The sequence below is a fragment of the Sminthopsis crassicaudata genome, chromosome 4 (genome assembly GCF_048593235.1).
Source record: "Sminthopsis crassicaudata isolate SCR6 chromosome 4, ASM4859323v1, whole genome shotgun sequence".
NCBI classification, from domain to species: Eukaryota; Metazoa; Chordata; class Mammalia; order Dasyuromorphia; family Dasyuridae; genus Sminthopsis; species Sminthopsis crassicaudata.
In genome coordinates this window covers 75,617,528-75,642,368 of record NC_133620.1, presented here as the reverse complement: position 1 = coordinate 75,642,368, position 24,841 = coordinate 75,617,528, and the positions used below count along the sequence as shown (strand labels likewise).

The window sequence follows — 24,841 nt, the reverse complement described above, 5'->3', positions numbered from 1 at the left end:
ACACTACATCTTATTAATAATAAAAATAATTTTATATAAGAAATAGTATATGCTTAACAAATGAAAGATGCTTCCTAAACACAAAAATTAATTTCTTTGATAGTAATATTCCTTTTGGTAATTACCATATAGCTACAATTTATGAGATGTCATAATTTTTTAAGAATCAAAACTGTGAGTGACCCAAAGAGCAATGAAAAGATGTACATCAGAAGAAGGGTGCAGCATATATAAAGGATGACTTTTAAGCAAGAGGTAACACAAACTTCATTAAGAAAAAGTTAAATTGACAAGGAAGTGGGTCTTTTATGCAGCAACAATCTGAGAAGGGTAATCTGGTTGTACCATTATTTATGAGCTATTATGAACTAGAAAAAAATTTTATATACAGTCCTGGGTAATCACCAAAACATAAGAGAGCAATATTACCCACACTGATGTAATCACAGATCCTTTGAAAATACCAAGCAATATGCACAAGGTATTTCAACTTAAAGAAAAAAAGAGAATAAAGATCTGTGAAACATAAGATCTCAGATTTTATTCTGAACATGTGGATAAACTACATTTTCATTAGTACTGTGATCTTAGTAATTTAAAAATAAGATTAATGTCACATTTAGTTTTTTAAACATTTTCCTCGCAAGAACCCTAAAGAGAACCTTAATGGTATATACACTACATTATTCTGCCAAATAGAGACAAATTATTCCAAGTTTCAAAAGACTAAAACGTATGGAATCACTATAGTAAAACATTATCATGCCTTGCAAAATAGTAGATATGCTCTGACCTGAACAGCATCTTTAACCTTGGGTTTGTTGCTGTGAATATAAGCTCTACATGTCACAGAACCCTTGAGATTCACAGAACCACTGCAGACCTGGACTGTAGCTGTTGATCTGTGATTTGAATTGAGGAGCTGAAAGAGAAATAGTGCATTTAGTCTAAATAATGATTAAGTAACCCCTCCCACTATAAATAAAACAAGTGCCAAGTTAAAATTTACATTAGTATGAGCATGACTTACTTCCTACCCCAGGGTTTGAAAATAACATAACTTAATTATGAAATGGTCTTTACCCCATTTTCCTTTTTGTAGTTTAGTAGTTCTCCTGAGCATCTATATTGTTAACTTGAAATCAAATGCAATTTATTTTTCTTTTAAGAATATGAAAAGTAGTGTGACATCAAAACCAGCAAAGCCTTGATTTAAGTCCCAGTTCTAACACATAATACTTATGTAACTCTAAATAAGTCACCTACTCTGTCAGTTTTCTTAAGTAAATAAGACTAAGTAGCAGAGAGGATGCAAAAATAGCATGACTTGGGGAATTTCATCTTCTGAAAGTGTTTTATTCCATTGAAATTACAAGTCCAGTCCCTATGTGTCCTGAATGCTATTAAATATTCATTCCAAAAAATAAATCTTGAGTAGGAATTGCTCTTAAGCTCTGTATTATGGAGGAATGAATGATGATGCCCTCAAAGAGTTTCCAAATCAATAGAAGAAAGAAGACTATAGATAAAGCATATGAGATATAATATATAATACATGTGCTTCAGATAATGAGGTTCAGATAATATGAAGGTCACTTTTGCCTGGGCTGACCAAAAAAAAAAGCTAACTGGAGTGAAGAAGATACTCAGAAAAATTTCAAGCCTGATTTATTAGGAGAATAATGATACAGTTCACAGAAATAGAAAAATCAGGAGGAGCTAGTTTAAATGAGAAGATTATGAATTTGATTTCTGAAGTACAAATTTAAATTACTAGTATGACAAGCAGATATAAATACCCAGTATGGGTTTCAAAATGAGGCTTAAGGAAAATTTTTTTTAAAAAACCCAAAAAACTGGTAAACCGTCATACAGAAATAATAGTTGAAACCATAGAGTAGAGGTAATCACTAAGGAAGAGAATATAGCAAGTTCTAAGTAAAAAAAAAAAAAACATGCAAAAAACTTGTTGAAATATCCATCTCTTGGGAAAGGAACAGAGATAAAAAGAAGGGCCACAGAAGAAGGAAACAAAGGAAACAGAACAAGCAGTTAGAGAAACAGAAAAGGAATCAGAAAAGTATAGTGTTAAGGAATATAATTTCAGTAGAATGGTGGGAATGGATACCTTATTTACAAAAGATGAAGGATGAAGTTGGTAGAAAGACAGGAAGAGGGGAAAGGAAGTCAGGGTATCAAGGATACAGACTGCTTTTTGTAGGACTTTAGTAATAGGGAAGACAGAACGGTAGCTTAAGATACAGTCCTCTTTGGGGAAACTTGTTTCTATTTTTTTGATTAGGGCAGACAGAATGAATAGACAAGAAAGGGGCAGGATATGACAGAATCTTCAAGTGAAAGATTATCATGTATAAGGCAATTCACTCTTGTTCTTGGTTATAGAAAACGCAACCCGTGGATGAAAGTTAAGGCAAGAAAATTATGAGTCAGAATAAGAAAAAAACTTGCTAAAACTATGATGTAGTACTTGTAGAATAAAATATAAACAAAGTGGGACAGCTAGTTGGTGTAGCGGGTAGAGCACCATCCCTGAAGTCAGGAGGACCTGAATTCAAATTTGGCCTCAGGCACTTAACATGTTCTAGCTATGTGACCCTGGGCAAATCAATCCCAAATGCCTCAGCAATCAATCAATAAAGTTTTTAATTTGGTATTTAAAAATCTGGAATAATGTGCTCCCAACCTAGAGTTCCAGACTATTTCATTATTTTCCTTCAGACTCTCCATGTTCTAGAAAAAAGGGAAGACTAACCATTCTCCAAACATGGCATTCTGTACCTTCCTATAATCTCTTCCTGTGGCAAAATAGGGTTCACTGGAGTTTATTGGAGGCAGATGAGATAATTATCTCTCCTTTATGTTCTACATCATCTAACTTTAAATACTTTATACATGGATAAGAGCTAGCCACACCAATCAGATGAAGCTCACATACATTATCTAATCTTAAATGGGACTTCAGTATTGTGCACCAATCCTTTTATTCTTCCCTGATAAGATTTCTCACAACTGAGTCTAAATTTTCCTTCACACTATACCATCTATCCTTACTCTCTTTCAGCAAAATATACTAAAAAGTTAAGGCCATCCATTTATGAGCTCCTACTTCTCCCAAATTATAACATCCCTTGAACACCATCTCTCATTCTTCCTTTCCTCCAAGCTTTAGGGATAAAGATGTAGTCAGAAATAGTTTCCGAAAAATGATATTTCTATGAATTACTTAAATGTCAATTTTGTTATTGCTATTTTAATGACTTTATGAAAAGATTTTAGATTAGTAGCATTTTCCCAATATTTACCAAATGTGTTAGAACCCTGACATCAAAAGTTTGACTAGTAGTTTGAGTATTTCCTCTGGAAGACTTTTTCTGAAAGAAAAAGAAAAAAAAATTAAAACACTAATTATGTAGACAATAAATATTGCATTTAGATTCTTAAAAGAGGTAATTTAGGAACTATCATAAAGACATTTTTAGTGACAGACTGAACAGATCTAATAAAACTCCAAAATCTATAAATACTATAGGCTTAATAAAAAATAAATAAAATCTAAAGAAATTAAGGGAAAAGCACTATCAAGAAACAGTACAATGTTTTTTATACTGATCATAAAAAAAAAAAAAAATTGGGGGGGAGGGATAAAATTTTTGAACTATAAATCACCAAAACTTCTGAAAAATCAATCCCTCTCTGACTTTTTCTATTCCAATTAACTCACTAGAAACATGGTTTCGAGTCAGAATCACTCTGGATCTAATAACAGGATAAATAAGATGTTAATTACTATGATGGTACTCAGAGACACAGAACTATAAATATTCCAGAAAGTTTTTCAAGATTGAATCATAGTCTGATTAATACATTTGGTCCTTAATTGCATATTAAAGTATAAATTTTTAGTTAATACTGGGACTAGTATACTGGGCAGGTAGGTGGCACAGTGGACAGACCATTAGCCCTGAAGTCAGGAGGACCTGAGTCCAAATTTGGTCTCAGACACTTAATACTTCCTAGCTGTGTGACCCTGGGCAAGTCACTTAACTCCAACTGCCTCAGCAGCAAAAAAAAAAAAAAAAAAGAAAGAAAGAAAGAAAGAAAAAGAAAAAGAAAAAAAGAAAGAAAAGAAAAAGAAAAAGAAAATTAAGAAATACTGGGACTAAATGATAGACCAATTCTATGGTATTGTCAGAATATACATACATTTTATTTTCATCTTAAAGGAAATATTTAAGTCATTTAATAGCTAAATAATAATTTCCTGAATTCACCTGTCCTTCCAAGAGTTCACAATCTTCTTCTTTAACTTGTCCATTGATCAAATACACACCACCTTCAATTTGCTTGGCCCAGCGTGAAAGTCCATTCTTAAAAGAAAATCAACTCATTTAAATCCATGCTTACAAAGTTCTTTAAAAAACTAAAATTATTTGCAACATTTAATATTAAGATAATATTCTTGCAATCATGTTTAAAAAAACCTTGAAATATATGCCTAATCTTCCATACATATTTTTAACCCTCCTTTCCTGAGCAAAAATTGAGTTTTACATCTATATGTATATCTAAAATGTAAATAAATCTCTCCAAATACATGTAAAATATAGAATAAAAAGTTTAACTACATCTCAATTCAAAAGTCTGAAAAAATAAAAAGAACATAAGATACTACAGAAAGTAACTATAATATGGAATGAAAGATATCAAATAGTTTCAGAGAGTTCTCTTGTTAATAGAAAGAGCAAAAAGCAACAAAAGAGGAGAAATCCTAAGTCTGAGATCCGAGAAAAATAATACAAAGCAAAATAAAAAAGCCTAAAATGAGGTCTAAGAGGACCAACCAGGACATTTTTTTTTTCCCCCAATAAAAATTTACACCAACCACCTAATATGTCCAAGAAACAAAACAACTATAAGCCACTGGTTGATTATGCACACCATCAAGGTATTTACAAACAACACAGAGAAAAAAGGCAGCTATAACAAATCACCACATAATAATGTCAAATAATAGAAAATTATTATATCTATTACCTTTGTATTTTTCTCTAGGGAATAGCTGGCAGTTGTAGATGAAAGTGGGACATGAATGTTAACATGAATTGTGCAATCTAAAGAAAGCCATGAATTAGATAGTCCACTTTGATATTTCCAGTCTGCAGGTTTTGCTGAACTCTAGAAGTAATGAAAGGAGAAACAAGAATGAAACTTAAAAACACATATAAAATGATGTACTTCAAACAAAAATATATTATGGATAAGGATAAGCAATTATGTTATGGGACTAACAAACTTTGCCAGATTTCCTTAATTATGACATTTCTATTCTAGAATGAAAATACTAAGTAATACAAAGCAGAATTCTCCTAAGGTTCACTATTACCTCTGAGAGGTCACGGACCCCAGATTTCACAAAGCAGAGATGTTACTAGAACCAAATCTGTCATATCTAAAAGCACTATGGCTTCATCTCTTATAAGAGTCCTATTACTCCTCTAACACTTGGAATTTTACATTTGTACATGCTGAAATGTATTTATTGCATGCCCATACTGTGAACAATGACTATGTGTCTAACATGCCAAACAGCCCGGGACTGAAATACTATAATAAACGACTCAACTTTGTAAAAACAAGAGCCCAGGAATTCTTACTCTTTTAAGTATCTCTGTCAAGGGTATTCCACAAATGTTAAAAGACTTCTTTAAAACAGAACACAGTATTCTTTAACACGTTAAAAGAAATAAAGGAATATCAGAATACTAAGATGTGATGAGAGATGGATTTTACTTTTTTTTTTTAATAATTTTATTATATATTTTTAATATAATATTATCCCTTGTATTCATTTTTCCAAATTATCCCCCCCCTCTACTCCCTCCCCCCAATGATAGGCAATCCCATACATTTTACATGTGTTACATTATAACCTAGATACAATACATGTGTGTAAATACCATTTTCTTGTTGCACAATAAGCATTAGATTCCGAAGGTACATGTAACCTGGGCAGACAGATATTAGTGCTAACAATTTACATTCACTTCCCAGTGTTTCTTCTCTGGGTGTAGCTACCTCTGTCCATCATTGATCAACTGGAAGTGAGTTGGCTCTTCTTTATGTTGAAGATTTCCACTACCATCAGAATATTGGATTTTACTTTTTTGTCTACACCTATGTGAATTAGATACACATTTCCAATGCCACTCCACTAAAATAAATTTTTGCAATGAGCATTCTCATAAGTAGCTATTTACAATATTTAAAGTCCTACATAGGAAACAACTTAATTAATGATGTGCTTTAAAAATAAATTCTTTTGGATTTCTAAAAAATAAATTAAAATGATAATTCTGTGAATGTTTTTAAAAGTCCAAATGAAATTGCTTTGTAGTAGCATTAGTATTCAAAATCATTTCATAAAGCAGCTCCAAACATTTATAAGAAGTGAAATGAGAATTGCCATTTAGATTTTTGTTTCTCCATCTTGATTGTGGAAAATATATCTTTGAGTATATGTATCTATACACAGGAATTAACATATGTAGACTGATCCACATGGTAGACAGAAAGCAGCAAAGATGTTTAAAATATCCCTCTAACAATAATGTGCTATCTGATGTATCAGCAGGCCATATCTTCAGCAAAAAAAGAGAAAGTTGATCTCTTTTAGTCCCTTTTAGCTCTAGATCCTATGATTCTTTTTCTTCATTGACCTGTAAAGCCATATGGACAATTTCAGCAGATTGCCATTAAATGGAGATCTTTTTATCTTTCTGGTAGTTTAGACCTAAGGCTTAATCTTTCTGACAGAAAAAATTACAAATGAGAGAGCATTTTTCCATAAGAAAATAAAACTATTTTAAAAGTAAAAATAAAACTCTTTAGATTACTCCCAATTTATTCCACATATAGCACATCTATATGTTGTTATTTGCATAGTTATCTCCTGCATTAGAATGAACTTCTTGACAATAGGAACTTGTGTTTTGCCTTTGTTATCTCCAATACTTTACACAATTCCTGGAACACTGTAGGCAATAAATTCTGAGTGACCAAAAAATATTGAACTTTTAAGGACATTAACTAGCAGTGTGTGACTTTGATTTCACTAGTCTTCAACTACTTCATCTATAAAACGAAGGAATTGGATCAATGCCTGACTTTACCAAAGGGAAACTGTATAAAGCTCCCAGGGTGCTCATGTTGACATGCTCTATTTAGTCAATAATCCTATCATCTCACCTAACCCAAACCTTGCTCCTTTACTGTCCCCTCTTCCCTACATCTCAACCTCCTTTTAAGTTACATACTTGTGCCTCCTCAACATCAAACTGCCTTTTTCAAGGGAATAAAGTAGTTTACTAATTACACTGTTAAGTGTATGACTGTAATTAACTGATTACACTGTCAATTCAAGACTCTCTACTCCATGTGCTAAGCTATAAATGGGTATCATAATAAGAATTTTTTGGAGATAAAAGTATTATTCATTAATTTTTTATTGTATTGGCTTATATATTAAATTATACAATTTTAAACAACTGGTATAAAGCCTCTTACACCAATTACAAAAATTATACTTACAGTAAAAATTGCATCTTCAAAAATAATAGTTTAAGAATATTAGAAAAGAATGATGATCAATTCTGATGGATGTGGCCATTTTCAACAATGAGATGAACCAGATCAGTTCCATTAGAGTAGTAATGAACTGAACCAGCTACACCTAGCAGGAGAACTGTGAGAGATGACTATGAACCACTGCATGGAATTCCTAATCCCTCTAATTTTGTCTGCTTGCATTTCGGATTTCCTTCACAGGCTAAATGGACTATTTCAAAGTCCAATTCTTTTTGTACAGCAAAACAACTGTTTGGACATGTATACATATATTGTATTTAATTTATACTTTAACATACTGAACATGTGTTGATCAACCTGCCATGGGGGGGGGGGGTGGAAGGAGGGGAAAAATTAGAACAGTTTGGCTATTGTCAATGTTGTGAAATTATCGTGTATATATCTGGTAAATAAAAACTATTAAAAAAATAATAGAAAAGAGATCAACCTCCAGCAAAGATATTAAACTCTTCTTCATCTAAAATTCTAGCATGGGATAGTAGAAAGCACTGGTTTTTATGTATATAATAAAATGTTTGAATTAGATTATCTTGATATATCTTTAATAGCATTTAAATTACAGAAACAAAAATGCCACTTTCAAAGCTATTTAACGATTTGAAGCTATTTAACAATTGATCATTGATAATGATCAATGCTCTAAACAGGAATATGCCACCTTATAAATTTTTTCAGGAAAATAGTACTAAATTAAATCTACTTCTTTTAATCAGAAACTTTCTGTGGGTGTTTCTTCTTTCCTCACCTCTTCTGGTTATGTTATACAGTAGCCTGAGATTATATTGGAGACTGAAGCAAAGCTTACCATTCTTTCTAGTATTTAACACATGAGGTAATAGTATTCTGCAGCACCTTTCTGTACTGAAGACAGAAGCCGTGCCTGTGTCTCTGCATGTATTCACGTCAAGATACAAACTGGTTTCAAAACCAAGTCTGATCCCTTAGTGGCTGCTCTACTTGCTTCCAAGGTCTTATTACCTTATTTAACCGCCCCCCCCCCAAAAAAGGGGAGGATTGCAAAATTATTACTTGACAATGCTCTATTCTCTGGTTTTTCTTGCCCTCTTAATCAGCTAATATCATGTAAATGCAAACACAATGATACCTGTTTTCTAAAATATTATCTCAACTGAGTTCTCCTGAATTTAATTGACTTCTTTTATTCAATTTTAAAATTCAACAAGCATTTGGGCATCACCCAGGTTCTGTGGAGATGCTGATTATACAAAACAAAAATTAAATACTCTTTGCCCTCAAGGAATTTACATTCTATTAATAAGAAACATATATAAAGAAAAATCAAGATAAAATGTGCATAAAATAATTTCTTGGGGGGAACAGCTAGGTGGCACAATGGAGAGAGAGCATCAGCCCTGAAATCAAAATGACCTGAGTTCAAATCTGACCTCAGACACTTAACACTTCCTAGCTACGTGACCCTGGGCAAGTCACTTAACCCAGATAAAATAATAATAATTTCCTGGGGAGCACTCTATTGATTCTGAGGCTATTGGGACTATCAGGTTCTCTTTGAGAGTGAGAGGACACACTTCAGCACATGAACTCTGAAAGAAACTAAGGGTTCTCTTAAATAGGTGGCAGCATTTGTGCTGTTACAGGGAATAGCTTACACAGAGGAAGGATGGGACATAAAACATTGTGTATATCAAACAGAAAGCAGGCCCCTTTCATGGACATGAAGAGAGAGGAAATGAAAGTAACATACACTGACCTGGAAAAGTGGGGTAGAGACAGACTTTGGAAGCAACACAGAGGGGTTTGTATTTTATACAGTCTTTAAATCAACAGCTGTTGAAATCTTAGGAATTTTCCTCCTCTTTTTGATTATCAAAAATGTATTTTAAATCCTTTTCTATAGATCTGAAATGCTTATTTATATTCAAGTGTAAGTAGAATTCTAGCTAGCTTTTGCACATCAAAAGAAAGTAGAAGCATGATGAAGTAAATACACTGAAACTAACTACAAAAGCAGAATTTTAAAAAAGAAAATTGGTTTAAAGATAAATTGAAGAAAAATATCTATCTTACCTTTGGGTCTCGGATATCATAAGTGCGGCAAAGTATTCTTGAATAATTAAGGAAACATAAATGAAGTAAATATTTGATAGAATCAAACAAAAGAAAAAGAACAAGTGCTAATATCTATTTTAAAATTAGATAATTCAACTTCAAATGTAAGAAAATTAGCATCATCTTTAACATGAATGCAATAAAATAAACACTTTTATAACTTTCAATTTAAAATTTTCTATTCCTTTTATTTCCTTCTCTAAATACTGGGTAGCATGCTAAATTAAAGAAATATCTTCAATTAGGAAGAATTAAGATAGAGAAAGAAAACTACAAACCAATAACCCTAACAATTATTCAAAAATTAACCAAAAAATTAAAAGAAAAATAATGGCAAAGAGAATAGAGAAAATATATACTGTAAAGCAAAGAGCACTATAAATGGGATGGATTTATACCAGAAATGCAGAATCAATTCAAAATTAGAAAACTATAAAATAAATATACCTTGTTAATAAATAATACCAAAAATCATATAATTATATCAATAAATGCAGAAAAACTTTTGGCAAAGTACAACATCCATTACTATAAAAAAAAAAAAAAAAAAAAAACCAAAAACACAAGATAACAGAAAACAAGAATAGACCTTTCTTTAATATGACAAGTGGTGTATTTAAGACAAAATTATATGCAATGAGGATAAACCACAATAAGATCCAATAAGATCAAAGATCAGTGATAAAAATGTCTGCATCACCACAATTTGATAGAGTTAGAAAGGCCAGCTACAATAATAAAAGAAATTGAAAGTTCAAATAAGCATAGGCAATAAACAAAATCCAAAATCAACACTTTTTACAGAAAATATTTCATTTAGAGAACCCTAAAAAATGAGCAGAAACATTAACTTAAAGAATATTTTAGACAATATAAAATGGAAGTCTACATGCCAAGACATACCCAGGAACTATATAAACACAAATGTAAAACTCTTTTTACACAAGTAAAATCAGATCTTAACAACTAGTAAAATATTAATTGCTTATGGGTAGGCTGAGCCAACAAAAAAAAAAAAATGCAATTCGACCTAAATTAATCTCTTTATTCAATGCCATACCAATCCAACTATCAAAAAATGATTTTATAGAACTAGAAAAAATAATGACAAAATTTATCAAGAATAACAAAAGCTCAAAGAATAACATGGGAACCAATGGAAAAAATTGTGAAAGAAAATAGTCTATCTATGCCAGATCTCAACCTATATTACAAAGTGGCAATCATCAAAACAATCTTATACTGCCTTAGAAATAGAGAGGTGAATCAGTGGAACAGATTAAGTGCAAATTACATTATATTAAATGGCCACAGTAGCCTAATATATGATACATCCAAAGATCCAAGCTTTTGGAACAAAAACGCATTATCCAACAAAAACTGGAGGAAGAGCTGGATAACTGTATGGTATTAACTAGTATGAGACTAACATCTCATACTGTCCACCAAGATAAGGTCAAAATGAGAACATGATTGAGATATATAAACATAAATATATATATATATATATATATATATATATATATATATATATATACATATATATATACACACACAGATATAAATATAGATATAAAAAGGTGATGTAAAGAGTGATATCATAAACAAATTAAAAGGGGATAGAATAGTTTGCCAGATTTATGGGTAAGGGAAGAATTTAGGAGTAAAGAATACATAGAGAACATTACAAAATATAAAACAGATCATTTTGTTTATAAAAAAATCTAAAGGTTTTGCACAAACAAAACCAATGAAACCAAAATGATAAGGAAAGCAAAAACGGAGTGGGAGGGGGGAATTTGCAACAAATTTATCTTTGATAAAATTTTATTTCTCAATAAGGAACTGAATCAAATTTATAAAAATACAAGTCATTCACCGATTGATAAATAGTTAAAAGATATGAACATGCAGTTTTCAGAGAAAGAAATCAAAGCTATCTAAAATCATATCAAAAAATACTCTTAATGATTCAGGCTAATTTTAATACATTTGTGATGGAAAGAGCTTTCTGCATCCAGAAAGAGTTCTGTGGGGACTGAAAGTGGATCACAACATAGTATTTTCACCTTTTTTTCCTGTTGTTTGCTTGATTTTTTTTATTTCTCATAGAGGGGGTGAAGGGAGGAAGAAAAATTTGGAACATAGGATTTTTCAAGGGTGAATGTTGAAAACTAACGCATATATTTTCAAAATAAAAAGCTATTATTTTAAAAAAAGAAGAAAAAATGCTTTAAATCGCTATTGATCAGAACAATGCAAATTAAAACACCTCTAAGCTACCATCTCACATTTATAAGAAGTGGCTAATATGACAAAAAGGAAAATGTTGAATATTAAAGAAAACATGGGAAAATGACACATCAATGCACTATAGGTGGAGTTGTGCACCGATTCAACCCAAAGGGCAATAAAATTGTGCATATCCTTTGAACAAGCAATACCACTGCTAGGTCTATATCCCAAAGATATCCAAAAACAAAAATTGGTTTTGCACAAAAATATTAACAGCAGCTTTTTTTGGTGGTAGCTAAGAATTAAATCATGAAGGGATGCCCATTAATTTGGGAATGGTTAAACAAGTTGTGCTATATGACTGTAATGCAATATTATTGTACTATAAAAAATAAAAAGCAGGATAATTTCAGAAAAAACCTGGAAAGACTTCTAAGAACTTATGCATAGTGAAGTGAACAAAACCAGGAGTATGTTCTATTTGGTAATGCCAATAATTTTCAATGAAGAATTGTAAATGACTTATCTATTGTATCAGTAATACAATGATACAAAATAATCCCAATGGACTAATGATGAAGCATTATATCTGTCTTCAGGGAAAAAAACTAATATTACTGAATATAGACTGAAGCATACTATTTTCACTTTCTTTCACTTTTTTTTACTTTTATTCAAGTCTTCTTGTACAAAATTAGTAATATGGAAAGATTTAAAATAAATGCACATGTAATAACATATCTGATTGCTTACTATGTAAGGGAGGGGAAAGAGGAAGGAGGGACAAAATTTGGAACTTAGAACTTTTAAGTAAAAATGTTTGTTTTTTTTTAAAATCACTTATCATTAAAGGAACTCAAAGGTTCTACCCCAAATCCATCAGGCTGGCAAAGTTGATAAAGAAAATGACAAATGTTGAAGAACCAATAAAACAGACACAGTAATGCATTAGTGGTGCTGTGAATTGGTCCAACTTGGACATACACTTTGAGCGATAATCCAATTACATAGCCAGTATCCCCAAAATAATAGGAGCATTAAAAGCAAAAAGATTTTTTTAAAAAGGGAAAAAATGGTTCACATGTACATAAATAATTACAGAAGCTTTGTTTGAAGAGACAGAAACAGAAGCCAAAAAATAAAATAAATAAGCACTTTTCTTGTCCTGCCATCATGTCCCACTGCTATTAATATTTCAAGTCAGCAGCAAGGATTTATTAAACATTATTATATGTGATGCATGGGGGCAATGAAAGGCAGAAAACCATCCCTGCTATAAAGGAGCTCACAGTTTGATGTAGGAGACAAAAGAAAAACAGAACTCCTGTAACAAATGTGTATAATCAGAAAACTCCCACAAATCTGCCTCGGCTTTATCCATTGTTCATCTTAAGTCTAATACCTCTCTGACAGAAGATGGGTAGCATGCTTATCTGGAATTATAATTTGTTCAGCCAGTTCCAATTCTCTTTTTTTAAAGAAAATAATGTTTTTCAAAAAAACTCCACTAAAGTATCAGGCATGAATATATGAACACCTACACTATTTGAAAGGTGTTCCACAGTCACAAATGAATTTCAAAATTTATCTGGAGGCAAGAGATGTCAGAGCAGATAGCACACTCAGCCTGACACTTACTAGTTATATGACTCTGGGCAAATGAAACTGTTTGCCTCAGGGGTTGACTTAATTGGAAAATAAAGATAATTTTAGTACTACCTCCTTGAGCTGTTGTGAAGATCAAATGAAATATCTATAAAGTGCTCTCCTTTTCCCTTATTATTTCCTCTTTCCCTTCCTTTCTGATATGACAAAGAATATCAGAGGTAGAAGGGATCTCCACATTCTTGAGAAGTAATAAATTAAAATGAGGCAGGCACTGTCCTGTTTCTTGTCAGTATGATCTCTGTGCCAAACATCGCATTTTGTATAAAACTCGTAACTAATAAATGTTTTGAAGAATGTAATTGTTTTCACCAGTGACCTATAATATTGTTTAAAAAATGCAAAGTGTTTTATAATGACCTCATTTTATCCTTAAAACAGAGGCTAAGTGATTTACTGAGGATCACACAGCTACTTAAGTATCTGAGATGGGATTTGAATTCAAGATCTCCTGACTCCAGATCTAGTATTCTATTTACCATTTAGCCACCTAAAAATTAGACTGAATTAAGAAAAAAGAAACAATTTCCCCCATGAATGTCAGATTTATGGATTTTTCAATTTTCCATTGATGAGATGGGTATTTATAAATTAGAATGCATATATGTTAAGTATTCTTTACAAAATTATACACAGTAAATACAATTTTATAAATTATGATGAACTAAATTTATGAAGAAAAATGCAAGAATATAATTTCAGTGTAATATGCAAGATGTAAGAATATTCTTAGCAAATACCCAATGTAAAAGATACTTTTTTGTAGATGAGCAGACATGAAGTGTGACCCTGTCTGAGATGTCATCTTCTGTGAGATTCCATAGTCTCTTTTTAGTTATAGATTTTTCCACAGCAAACACAAGCTAAGGAAGAAATAACAAATAAATGATTTCTTTTTTCCATCTCTAAATAAACTATTGCATGTTGATCCAAAATGAAATAAAGATTTTAAATAAAGAAATAAAGATCTACTTGAACTCCACTCTTAGAGACAAAAATAACTGATTAAAAGCATTCAAAAATAATTAATTGAATAAATGCCATTCAAATTAAATTATATTATTTTTATCTAAAACAGTTTAAACATTAATTAATTTTGGGCAACCAGTATTCAAATGAAAAGTAGAAAAGAAATATTAGTTCAAATGAATAAACTATTGCATGTTGATCCAAAATGAAATAAAAGATTTTAAATAAAGAAATAAAGATCTACTTGAACTCCACTCTTAGAGACAAAAATAACTGATTAAAAGCATTCAAAAATAATCAATTGAATAAATGCCATTCAAATTAAATTATATTATTTTTATCTAAAACAGTTTAAACATTAATTAATTTTGGGCAACCAGTATTCGAATGAAAAGATAGAAAAGAAATATTAGTTCAAATGAATAAAAATTAGTTTCAACTTCAAACAATTATTTTCAAAAGCACTTCATTAAAATCCCATTGTATAACCAAAACTCTAAAACTTCTTATAGAGATTATATTTAAAGAGATAGTGTCTAATTCTATATCACCTGTGTCATCAACTGATTAAAATGACTGAAGAAACAAAGATTTCGAGATTCCAAGCATATCAATTTATTAAGCAATGCATACCAATTGCTTAACAAATCAGGATGGGACCTCCTTTGCTTGGCAATGGACCCTAAATTCAGGGGAAAACACATTTTTTATGCATTAAAAATAATTAACTGTATGTAAACTATGAGATTAGGTAACCTAATTTCCAACTGGAGGAAAGATTAGGGATTTCTGAATTGGGAAGAGTAGAAAAAAATAAGTGTAATTCTCTGAAATCAGAAAAAGAGGTGTTGCTAAGCTTAGCATATAATTATATTATATGATATTATATTATACATGTATAATTATGAGAAAACTCCTTTCATCAATATTTAATTCTGATTGGGTTTCTGGTTAGCATAACCCAGATCTTTATTTAAAGGTCTCTAAGCAACAGGCAGAGGTGGTTTAGCTTTCCATCCACATAAGGTTATTAGGTTGAAATAATGTAATAAAGTTTTCTCACAACTCCCAAAATTGAATAAAGTTTTCTTACAAGACAGAAATTGGACTAGACCCATATCTAAATAAAAAGAAAACTGAACTAGATGCAAAATTGAGTCACAAGATGGAATCAGTGTGGTTCACTCAATTATCATTTCTGCTTATCTAATATTTACTGAAATTCCTCAGGAATCAATGTTGTGGGAAATCTAGCACATGTGTACTGCTAAATGATATTTGGTAATTCAAAGAGAATATCCCTTAACTTGGAGTTGAAGGCCCTCTACAAATTGAAATGAATCTACCTTTCCCTCTCTTTTTTGTGTTCCTCTACTTCATTCACTCTAGGTTCTAGCCAGAGTGACTTACAAGCCACTCTCCAACCTCAGCTTTCCACTTCTCAAATGAGGGTCCTTGCAAAGCATTTTCTCTCATGCCTAGAATGTTTCCTTCTGTATTTGTACCCTGACCTTATTTCAAAGCTCAGCATGGTGTCTGTGATGGCCTCAGTAAAATCTTTTCTTAACTTCTCAACTATTATTAGTGGGCTCTCCTATCTTTTCTTTACTTAATTGCATATATGCTGAATCACCATACACAGAGGATGATAAGCACGGACAATTTCATTTTGGTTTCATATCCCCACAGAGTCTGACAAAGAACCCTGCACATAATAGGCAGGTATTTAAATTCAACCTCATGAAGTTGAAAAGTGATATTGTGTTTTACTTATTATTGATTAAGAATAATACCTAATCACTGGTAACATTATTTAGAAATTAGTTTTATTGAAAGGACAGCTTGACTACTTAGTATTAAGAGTTTACAAGATGGTTTGACTTCCTTATAAGAGTTTAATTTGTCCATTTCTCTGGGTTTCAGCCCAGATTCATTGATAAATTGAATCCTAAAATGTTCTGTCTGGCTACAAGCCTATCACGGAATTACTCTGTTGTACATGGTCACTGATACAGAACTTTCTAGATTTTCTAGAGATGTTGACGAATATAATTTGTGTTCTCCCCTTACTACGGACGTAGAAACAACCTTTTGTAAGCTAGGCAGCCTAATTATGCCAAAAAGCTCACCCTACACTCTTAGCAACTGTTTAAAAGCCTGCTCTGTATGTTCTAATACATCAGTGGCCACTGAGGGGTTTTAGGAATCGCATTTATTAGCAACTGCTAGTTTGTTAACAAATGATCATGCTCAGAACTTTGAGCTTCAGTTTCTTTTCATCATAGATTTTTATTGCAACAACCTGCAACTAGATTTAAAAATATAAATATTTGGGAGAGGGTGGAGGGAAGGAGGGGAAAAATTCGGAACAGAAGGGAGTACAAAGGATAATGTTGTAAAAAATTACCTATGCACATGTACTGTCAAAAAAAGTTATAATTATAAAATTAATAAAAAAAAAGAAAATATAAATATATAAATATAACCCAACTCCACAAAATTTTGTGAGCATTTTCTAAATACAACCAGTAACTTTCATATAAAATTATATCTAATTAAAACAATACACATCCAAATCATACTGAGAAATGTTTAAATGCTGGTACCTACCCTGCGAAGGGCAGTCTGAACATCTTTTCCAAGATCTGGAGTAGTAATAATAAATATTCCAAGAACCAATAAACCTCCTGGTAGCATTCTAGATACCTTGGTTAAAAAAAAAAAAAAAACCAGTTTATTGACCAGCTACTATTTTAAAGCATTGTCCAAAATGCTACAGAAAACTGAAACTGGTATCAAGAAATTTAGATTAGTCAAGTATGCTGAAGTCACTTAGTTTACTGTCCTCTAAGTATTTTATTTGTGATATTCATGACAGAGGACCTCTTGTAATCAAAACCATTTAGAATGAGCTATTTTGAAACCAAACAAATATATACATTAAGCATATTACAACAAATTTTGCTTTACACTAAGAAATAATGTAATGAACATTTAGAAAACCCTTGCGTTTTCCACATTAAATTTCAATGCATCTTAAGAAGTTATTGTACTTTCAAGTTTTGCTAGCAGCACTAACTACAAATCTATACTAACACATGCCTTTGGCAAATATAATTTAAAGTATACAGCTTTTTGCCAAGATAATTTAAGTATAAGCTTTTATAGAGCAAATTTACCATCCTAACTAAATTTTTCTTATGCCAATGTTCCTATATCCTCCACAAAAATTCTACTCCTATTTCTTATCATGGCATACAGATTACCCTGGATTCTAGAAGACTATGCCAATGAAATGACAGCTCTGGGAATCTACTTTAATGGAAAGGCTTCAAGTACCATTCCACCAAAAATTTCATTTTAATTATTAATTTTATTTACTTTCTAAGGTACAGCCTAAATAAATGTGAAGAGACTCTTCACCAGTAAGCTGGTCATCAGGTGATGATTATGGTTAGGATAAATTTGCACAGACTAAGCACACTACAGCTGGGCAAAGAAAATATTTTAAAAACAGTTCATGGGGGAAAAAATGAAGCTGGACTAAGATTAAAGTAGGTGCAAATAATAAAATAATAAACATGCAAATAAATAAGAATAAAAAATATTATTATTATTAATTATATGTGCTGAAAGTTGGTAACAAATACAAAATTTCACCTCAGCTTTATGTCACTAATCAACATAAAATGTTTACTTATTTTGTATTTATATTCTATGACTGCATGTATAGAATATAAATATATATGTATATGTGTGTGTGTATTATATAATATAATATTGATGTATATTATAAAATAGCACAACCTGATTGGCATGTGCTGTTGTCCATTCTTCATCTAAGTCATCCAAATGTGATTGAGATCTTGTGTCTTCATTCTGCTCTTCTCTGGGTGGTGTTCTAGTGGCAAGAACCACATAATCCCTTTGTGAGGAACACTTAAAAAATAAAACACAAATGCTAATTATTTTTACCTTCTTAAATTTAATGCAAACTTTTCTAAAACAAACTACATTATAAAAGCTAACAGTTTAAATACAATCCTCTTTCCTTTTTTTTTGTCTGTTGAAATATTTGTGCTGGTTTGCTTGATCACTTAATAAAAAATATTACAAAAATAAAATGAAAACTATCAGTGATATCTAATTAAAGAATACAGATATGGCATGTATAAAGAAAGCAATATGAATGTTCCAACTAATTGATTTATTTATTTTGTAACTAAACTGATGGTTAAACAAATTTCTAATTTTTCAAATTAGTTACCATATACAATGATATATTTTTAATGCCTCAGCCTCATAACACTTTTGGTTATGGTAAAGAAAAAAGAATACTCAATAAAAGAATGGCTGAACAAATTATGGTATGTGAATATAATGTAAATTAATAAAAAACAAATGACAAAAAGGATGGTTTCAGAGAAACCCAGGAAGTCTTGTATGATGGCCATCTCTAAATATATGATCCAATGATCATGATACTATAAACGAAGAGTGAAATAAGCAACAAAAGAAAACAGCAGCAAATTTAGAAAGCAACATAAAAGCAGGGTAAAACTCCAGGTACTGTGAGAAACATGACGTATTAGTAATTTTTGGATTAAATAGGTTTAAACTATCTATGCAGTTTTCAAATATTACTATATACTATCCATATGTTGGATATGTTATCAACAAGCCTTGGGGAAAAGTCCAGTGAGGGGAAATCTGCTATATTCCATTATTGTTCAGCTGTAATTGTTAAAGTCTTTTTCAAAGCTTTCCTACTTGCTATAATTTCTTAATCACAAACATATTTTTTGGGAGACAGCCTACAAAATCCTAAATAATATATGATTATGATGCTATTACAATCAAATATCAATAGTATATAGTAATAATTGAAAACTGCATAGATAGTTTAAACCTATTTAATTCAAAAATTTCTGTTTAGAAAAAATTTTAATCTACCTTCAACAAATCTCTTCCTAAACCTAGTGGGAAAATCTGAATTTGAATTGTCTTAATCAGAGGATAAAGAAAAACTTTTTAATGTTAAAACTGATTAACTGCTAAAGTATACAAATTCTTGGACTAAGAGGTATGGGACAATAAAGTCTTGGTTGAGGGACCTTTTTTCATTGGTACACAATGGCTCCTTATCACTTTGGGGGGGAAAAAAACTGATCCTAAGTTAAGGAGTTTCAGCTCAGGTAAATTTCAACAAGGAAAGGTATAATAGTGAAAAATTTTAAACCCAAACAAAACATTTGAAAGAGAAGAAAGCAATAAGACAAGCTCAGAGTCAGAAGAAAGAGACAGAGAATACAGCTATCTAGACTCTTTGCCTTTGCCAATATTTGCATGAAAGGAAAAAATCTGAAAAAAGCATATTTAATCAAATAGACTAAAAATAAGCAATAGTCCTAAATTTCAAAGAATGCAATTTTGAAAAAAACAAAAACAGACATCTTGTTCTATAGTCCTTGTTCTGATTCATGTAGATATCAAATGAATACTGAAAAAATTGGACCAAAAGCTGTTATCTGTCTTATAATTTTCTAGCATTTCTAACTTGCTATTCTTTCTAACTTTTACCATATTATAGATCCATGATTTTTCAAAGGGAGGTAATAAGAGTAAGCAATATAAAAAATGCTTTGGAGAAGCAGTAAAATTTGAGTTAAAACAAAAAAAAATTATATTGTATAGAAAGGTGTTTATTTTTCTCTATTCTCTATTTTTTTTAAGCTTTGGAAAAGGATTCTCTTTTTAATTAATAAAAGGTCTCTAACTTTGACCTATTTTCCCCGGTTTCTAAGAGATCCACATTAAACCAGACATCATTCCCTATGTTTCTTTCCCTGCTCCCTAATTCCAGCCCAATCTCTAGTGAAAGAAATGGAAGGGAAATATTTATGTTTCTGTATTTCTTTGATGTTTATAAAGCAATTTTTATATGGTAGTTTTACAAAGCAGGCATTTTAAGCAGTATTTTTTACAGATAAGGAAAATGAGGCTCAGAGGAGACAATGATCTTCCCAGAATGACCAAGATAGTCAAAATCATATCTGTAATTCAAGGCCAAGTTTATCCTGGCTCCAAGTCCAGTGCTCTTACCATCACATTCAAGTATAAGAATTTGTACACAAAGGAAAGAAAAAAAATGTTATGAGTTAAAGAGCAAGAAAAAAGATAACTAGGAAAGAATGAAGTGAAGGTAAAATGAGCTAAGATGAAAAACAAGATTAAAAAAAATATATATATATATATAAAGAGGAACAGGACAGGTTTTAGAAGCAATTAATGAACCATATCCCTTGATTCCTATAAATTCATGATACAACAATCTACAAAACTACTTTTCCACTTAGACAGAAACCATCCCTTAAAATAGAAGAAGGAAGAGAGCTAATGTACTAGTAGAAAGATGAGGAAGGGATGAAACAGTAAAGGGAATACAAAGGAATCATTCTACCTAAAAGCAATCACTAAGATCCTAAGTGTTCAAGGTTATATCATATTTTTAATCCCAATAGCTAAGTGCTGCTAATGAATTTAAGACTAAAATATACTTACCTAAATGATTCATACTTATCCTATCCAAAAATTATATATACATACCTAAAATATACATACCTGTCCTATCAAAAGACCAGAGACAAAAGTCTTTTCTTGGTTGTTGAAGTGTAAAAGGTACCGGCCAACAGCCTCTTCTACTATATAGCTTCTTCCCATTATTCAAAGTACATCAATATTACTTTCAATGTTAAAGTTCTACAAATAAGAGTAGATAGAATAAAAAGAAATAAATAACAATATGAAGGCACATTGGTATTTAAAAAAAAAAAGATGGGCCTATTGGTTTAGAAAGAAATAATGTCTTCAAAAGACTATAAACAGCTTGAGATCAGAGCCTATTTCATTTTTTGCTTTTCTAACTACAAAAGTTAGCATAATACCCTGCAAACAATCATCAATAATTTATTAAGCACCTATGAAGACAAAATATAAACATTACCTGACCTCAAAAGACTTTATATCAACACATTACAAGTACATACAAATAAATAAAAGATAATGGGAAGAGGTTAAGTGGAGAAACTAACAGATGAGTGAAACTGGCAAAGGCATCATGATACAGGAGTAGGTAGTTAGTATCTGAGTTAAGATCTGAAGGAAACTAAGAATTCTAAGAGGCAGAGAGTAGGAGGGAATACATTTCAGGATGTAACTACTTTAATTTTATTTTAATTTAAAATTAATTTAATTTTAGTTTTGTGAAGGCTATTTTAATTGGACTTAGTAGTATATAGAAGACAATGAAAATGCTTATTGTATGAAACCTAGAGTAATCAAAAATTATAAATTTGATTTTTTTCTTCCCTTATCAATATTCTTCTAAAACCACTGTGCCTCAAAGTAAACATAATACTCCAGATCACTCTGAACATAGCAAAGTATAGAAGAACCATCACTTATTCCTGGAAGATATACCTCTCTTAATGCAGCTTAATAAAGTATCTCATTTTTTTTTGGACATCCTGGCATATTGTTGACCAATACTGAACTCCAATACTTTGGAAGACTTGGGGAGTCAAAAGCACAATATTGATCATATTCAATCATCATGGGATCTTAGAACAAAGCTTCTTAAACATGACCCCTTTTCATCCAAGAAATTTTTACACAATTTCGGGTATGTAGATATATAAAATATAAGTATACAAATCAAACATTTGCAGATAAATCATAAAAGTTTATTTGAAAACAATTCTTTAGTATACATATAATTTTATCATTTATTGGACAAAAGCAAATTTATATACTAATGAGATAGATGTGTGCTTAACATGGAATGGGTTTATTTTCAGATAAATTAACATATATCTTAAAAATTTATCAATTTCAATTTCTCATATGGTAATGTCAATTACCCACACAAACAAAAGTGCAATAATGTTTAAGAAACGAAAAAAGCCTTGAGACCAGAAAGTTACCAGTTTTAAAAACCTCTGAAATAGATGAATGACATATTTTAATGTTTGTGGATTGATCCTTGTATTTAATTCTGTTTTCTCCTATCCCACATCATCTACCTGTTGGACATTTCAAACTGTCTGCCCTTCAGACCTGAATGACCTTAAAGGAACTGAAGGCGCACAATGAATAAAATCTTGTCTGGAGTCAGAAAGTCCTGAGTTCAAATACAGCCCAAGGCATTTCCTAGGCAGCCAGTTTGCTTCAATTTCCTCATTTGTCAAGTGTCTACCTCCCAGGGTTAGTGAAGGTCAAAGGAGTTATTTGTAAAGCTCTTAGCATAGTGCCTGGATAGTAGTAAGCTTTATATAAATGTCAGCTATTACCACCATTACCCTTCTATTATCCACAGGTCATTTAAGAATTCCTGAACTATTTCAAAATCTAAGGAATGAATTCAATTTATAATTTTTAAATGTTTCCATAATACCATAGAAAGTAATGTTAGTTAATCAATAAATATTAAGCACGTATTACCTTCTAGGCAATTTTCTAAGTGCTGGATAGACAAAAGAAATGCAAAGAAAAACAGACCCTGCTCTCAAGAACTTCACCCTCAGGGCAACTAGGTTGCACAGTGGTTAGGGCACCAACCCTCAAGTCAGGAGAACCTGAGTTAAATCTGACCTCAGACACAACACTTCCTAGCTGTGTAACTCTGGGCAAGTCACTTAAATCCAATTGCCTCAGCAAAAAAAAAATAAAAAAAAAAATTCACCTCTACTAGAAAAAACAATATAGAAACATGCTATATATAGGGTAAACTAGAGCAGAGAGAAAGCACTAGAATTATGGCAGAATGGGAAAGGCTTTTTGTACAAAGTACTAGGATGCCACTCAAAATTTTTAAACAGGTTGAATTTTTCAAAAGAATTTTGATCAGATTTAACATGAGAACAATTCTGGCTATGCTAAAAAAAAAAAAAAGAAAAAAAAGGAGGAAATAAACCTAAAGAAATTAACAACAAAGTAGGATTTTAACTAGGATTTGCACAAAGTTAATCCTTGAAGGAGGCCAGGATTCAGATGAGAGAAAATAGTATGGGGAACAGTCAGTGAAAATGCCAAGGTTGATCTGTGTACAAGGATCAGCAAGGAAGTGTTCCTGAGACCCAAAAGTGGGAAGAAAGGTATGATCATATCAGGTATCTTTGTTACCTTTATCTTCCTTACCTTTGTTTTCTATTCCTATTTTTTTTTCTCCTCCAGGACTTGCAGAATTACTACTCTTTAAAACCTGATGAAAATATCACTATTCATTCTGCCAACAATTCAGCATTTATTAAGCTCCTATTATGTACCAGGGGCAGTGCTAAGTGAGAGGATACAAAGAAAGTGTAAAAGACAGCCCCAGTCTCAAGGAGGAGTTCATAATTTATTGAGATATGTAAACAAAACATAAAAAGGATAAACTGATAAGTCGTTACCTCACGCCCCATGTTTCCCTGCATATAACACTTGGTTAAACATCTTTAAGCACCTATTACATGCTTAGCAGACACCGGGATAAGTTCTGTGGCTACAAGGGAAAGCAAAGGTTTTAAGTGGAGTTTGGTGCTTTAAGAATCCGTCTCACTGGCAGCGTGTCTCATCCTCTTATACTGCAAGCTTCCTGGGGACCATGCCCCCAACAGCCAGGACGGGATTTCACAGGGCAGGTGCTGAAAAATGCTGAACTTTGTTGCAAGGGTCCCCAGAACCACCAAGAACATTTCAATCACCAGGATCCTGCATGAGTGACTTAACCTTCCAGGCTGATGTTTATTTCACCTCTCTACGTTATTTTCTGGTTAATTTCTGTGATGGAGAAGGATACTCTTCAAGGTTCCTCTTAGCTCGCTTCTTTTTAATGAAAATCGAGTGTGGGAGAGCTCGCCCCCAAGGAACCCTCGCTTCCTGGTGCAGTCCCAGACTCCACTAATAACAAGCAGTGGGTCAATCTTCTCTCAACAGCTCCTCCTCTAACCGCCAAAAGTCTGTTTCTTTATCTGCACAAATTAGTAATCGGGACTAAATGTTACGATGCCCCCTTTCCCGCCTTCTCGGCCGCCCCCACCCCCATGCCACCCCCGCCTCGTGGCCCGTGGAGATTTCTCACTCTCGCCCTTCTGCCCCTGCCTTCCATAGTTAGGGCTGACAGCCCAATTCCGGGCAATCTCCCCTTGTCCCTAGGGCCTGGGTTCCCTCCTCGACC

At 31.9% G+C, this 24,841-nt stretch overlaps 1 protein-coding gene across 2 annotated transcripts in view; it reads right to left on the bottom strand.

Moving 5' to 3' along the window:
• The window catches only part of ODR4 (odr-4 GPCR localization factor homolog), a 42,394-nt gene that overhangs the window by 17,409 nt on the left and 144 nt on the right, over positions 1-24,841 (bottom strand). The window contains exons 1-10 of one of the 2 annotated variants that reach the window (XM_074308603.1): positions 24,075-24,211; positions 21,247-21,384; positions 18,433-18,564; positions 17,236-17,331; positions 14,413-14,519; positions 9,715-9,751; positions 5,056-5,196; positions 4,293-4,388; positions 3,324-3,392; positions 794-922 (exon numbers count right to left, since the gene is read on the bottom strand). In XM_074308603.1, coding sequence (XP_074164704.1) covers positions 794-922; positions 3,324-3,392; positions 4,293-4,388; positions 5,056-5,196; positions 9,715-9,751; positions 14,413-14,519; positions 17,236-17,331; positions 18,433-18,564; positions 21,247-21,345 — 906 coding nt within the window. In that variant the 5' untranslated portion in view covers positions 21,346-21,384; positions 24,075-24,211. Of the gene's footprint in view, positions 1-793; positions 923-3,323; positions 3,393-4,292; positions 4,389-5,055; positions 5,197-9,714; positions 9,752-14,412; positions 14,520-17,235; positions 17,332-18,432; positions 18,565-21,246; positions 21,385-24,074; positions 24,212-24,841 lie in introns of those variants that run through there. The other variant, XM_074308602.1, reaches the window with a different exon arrangement.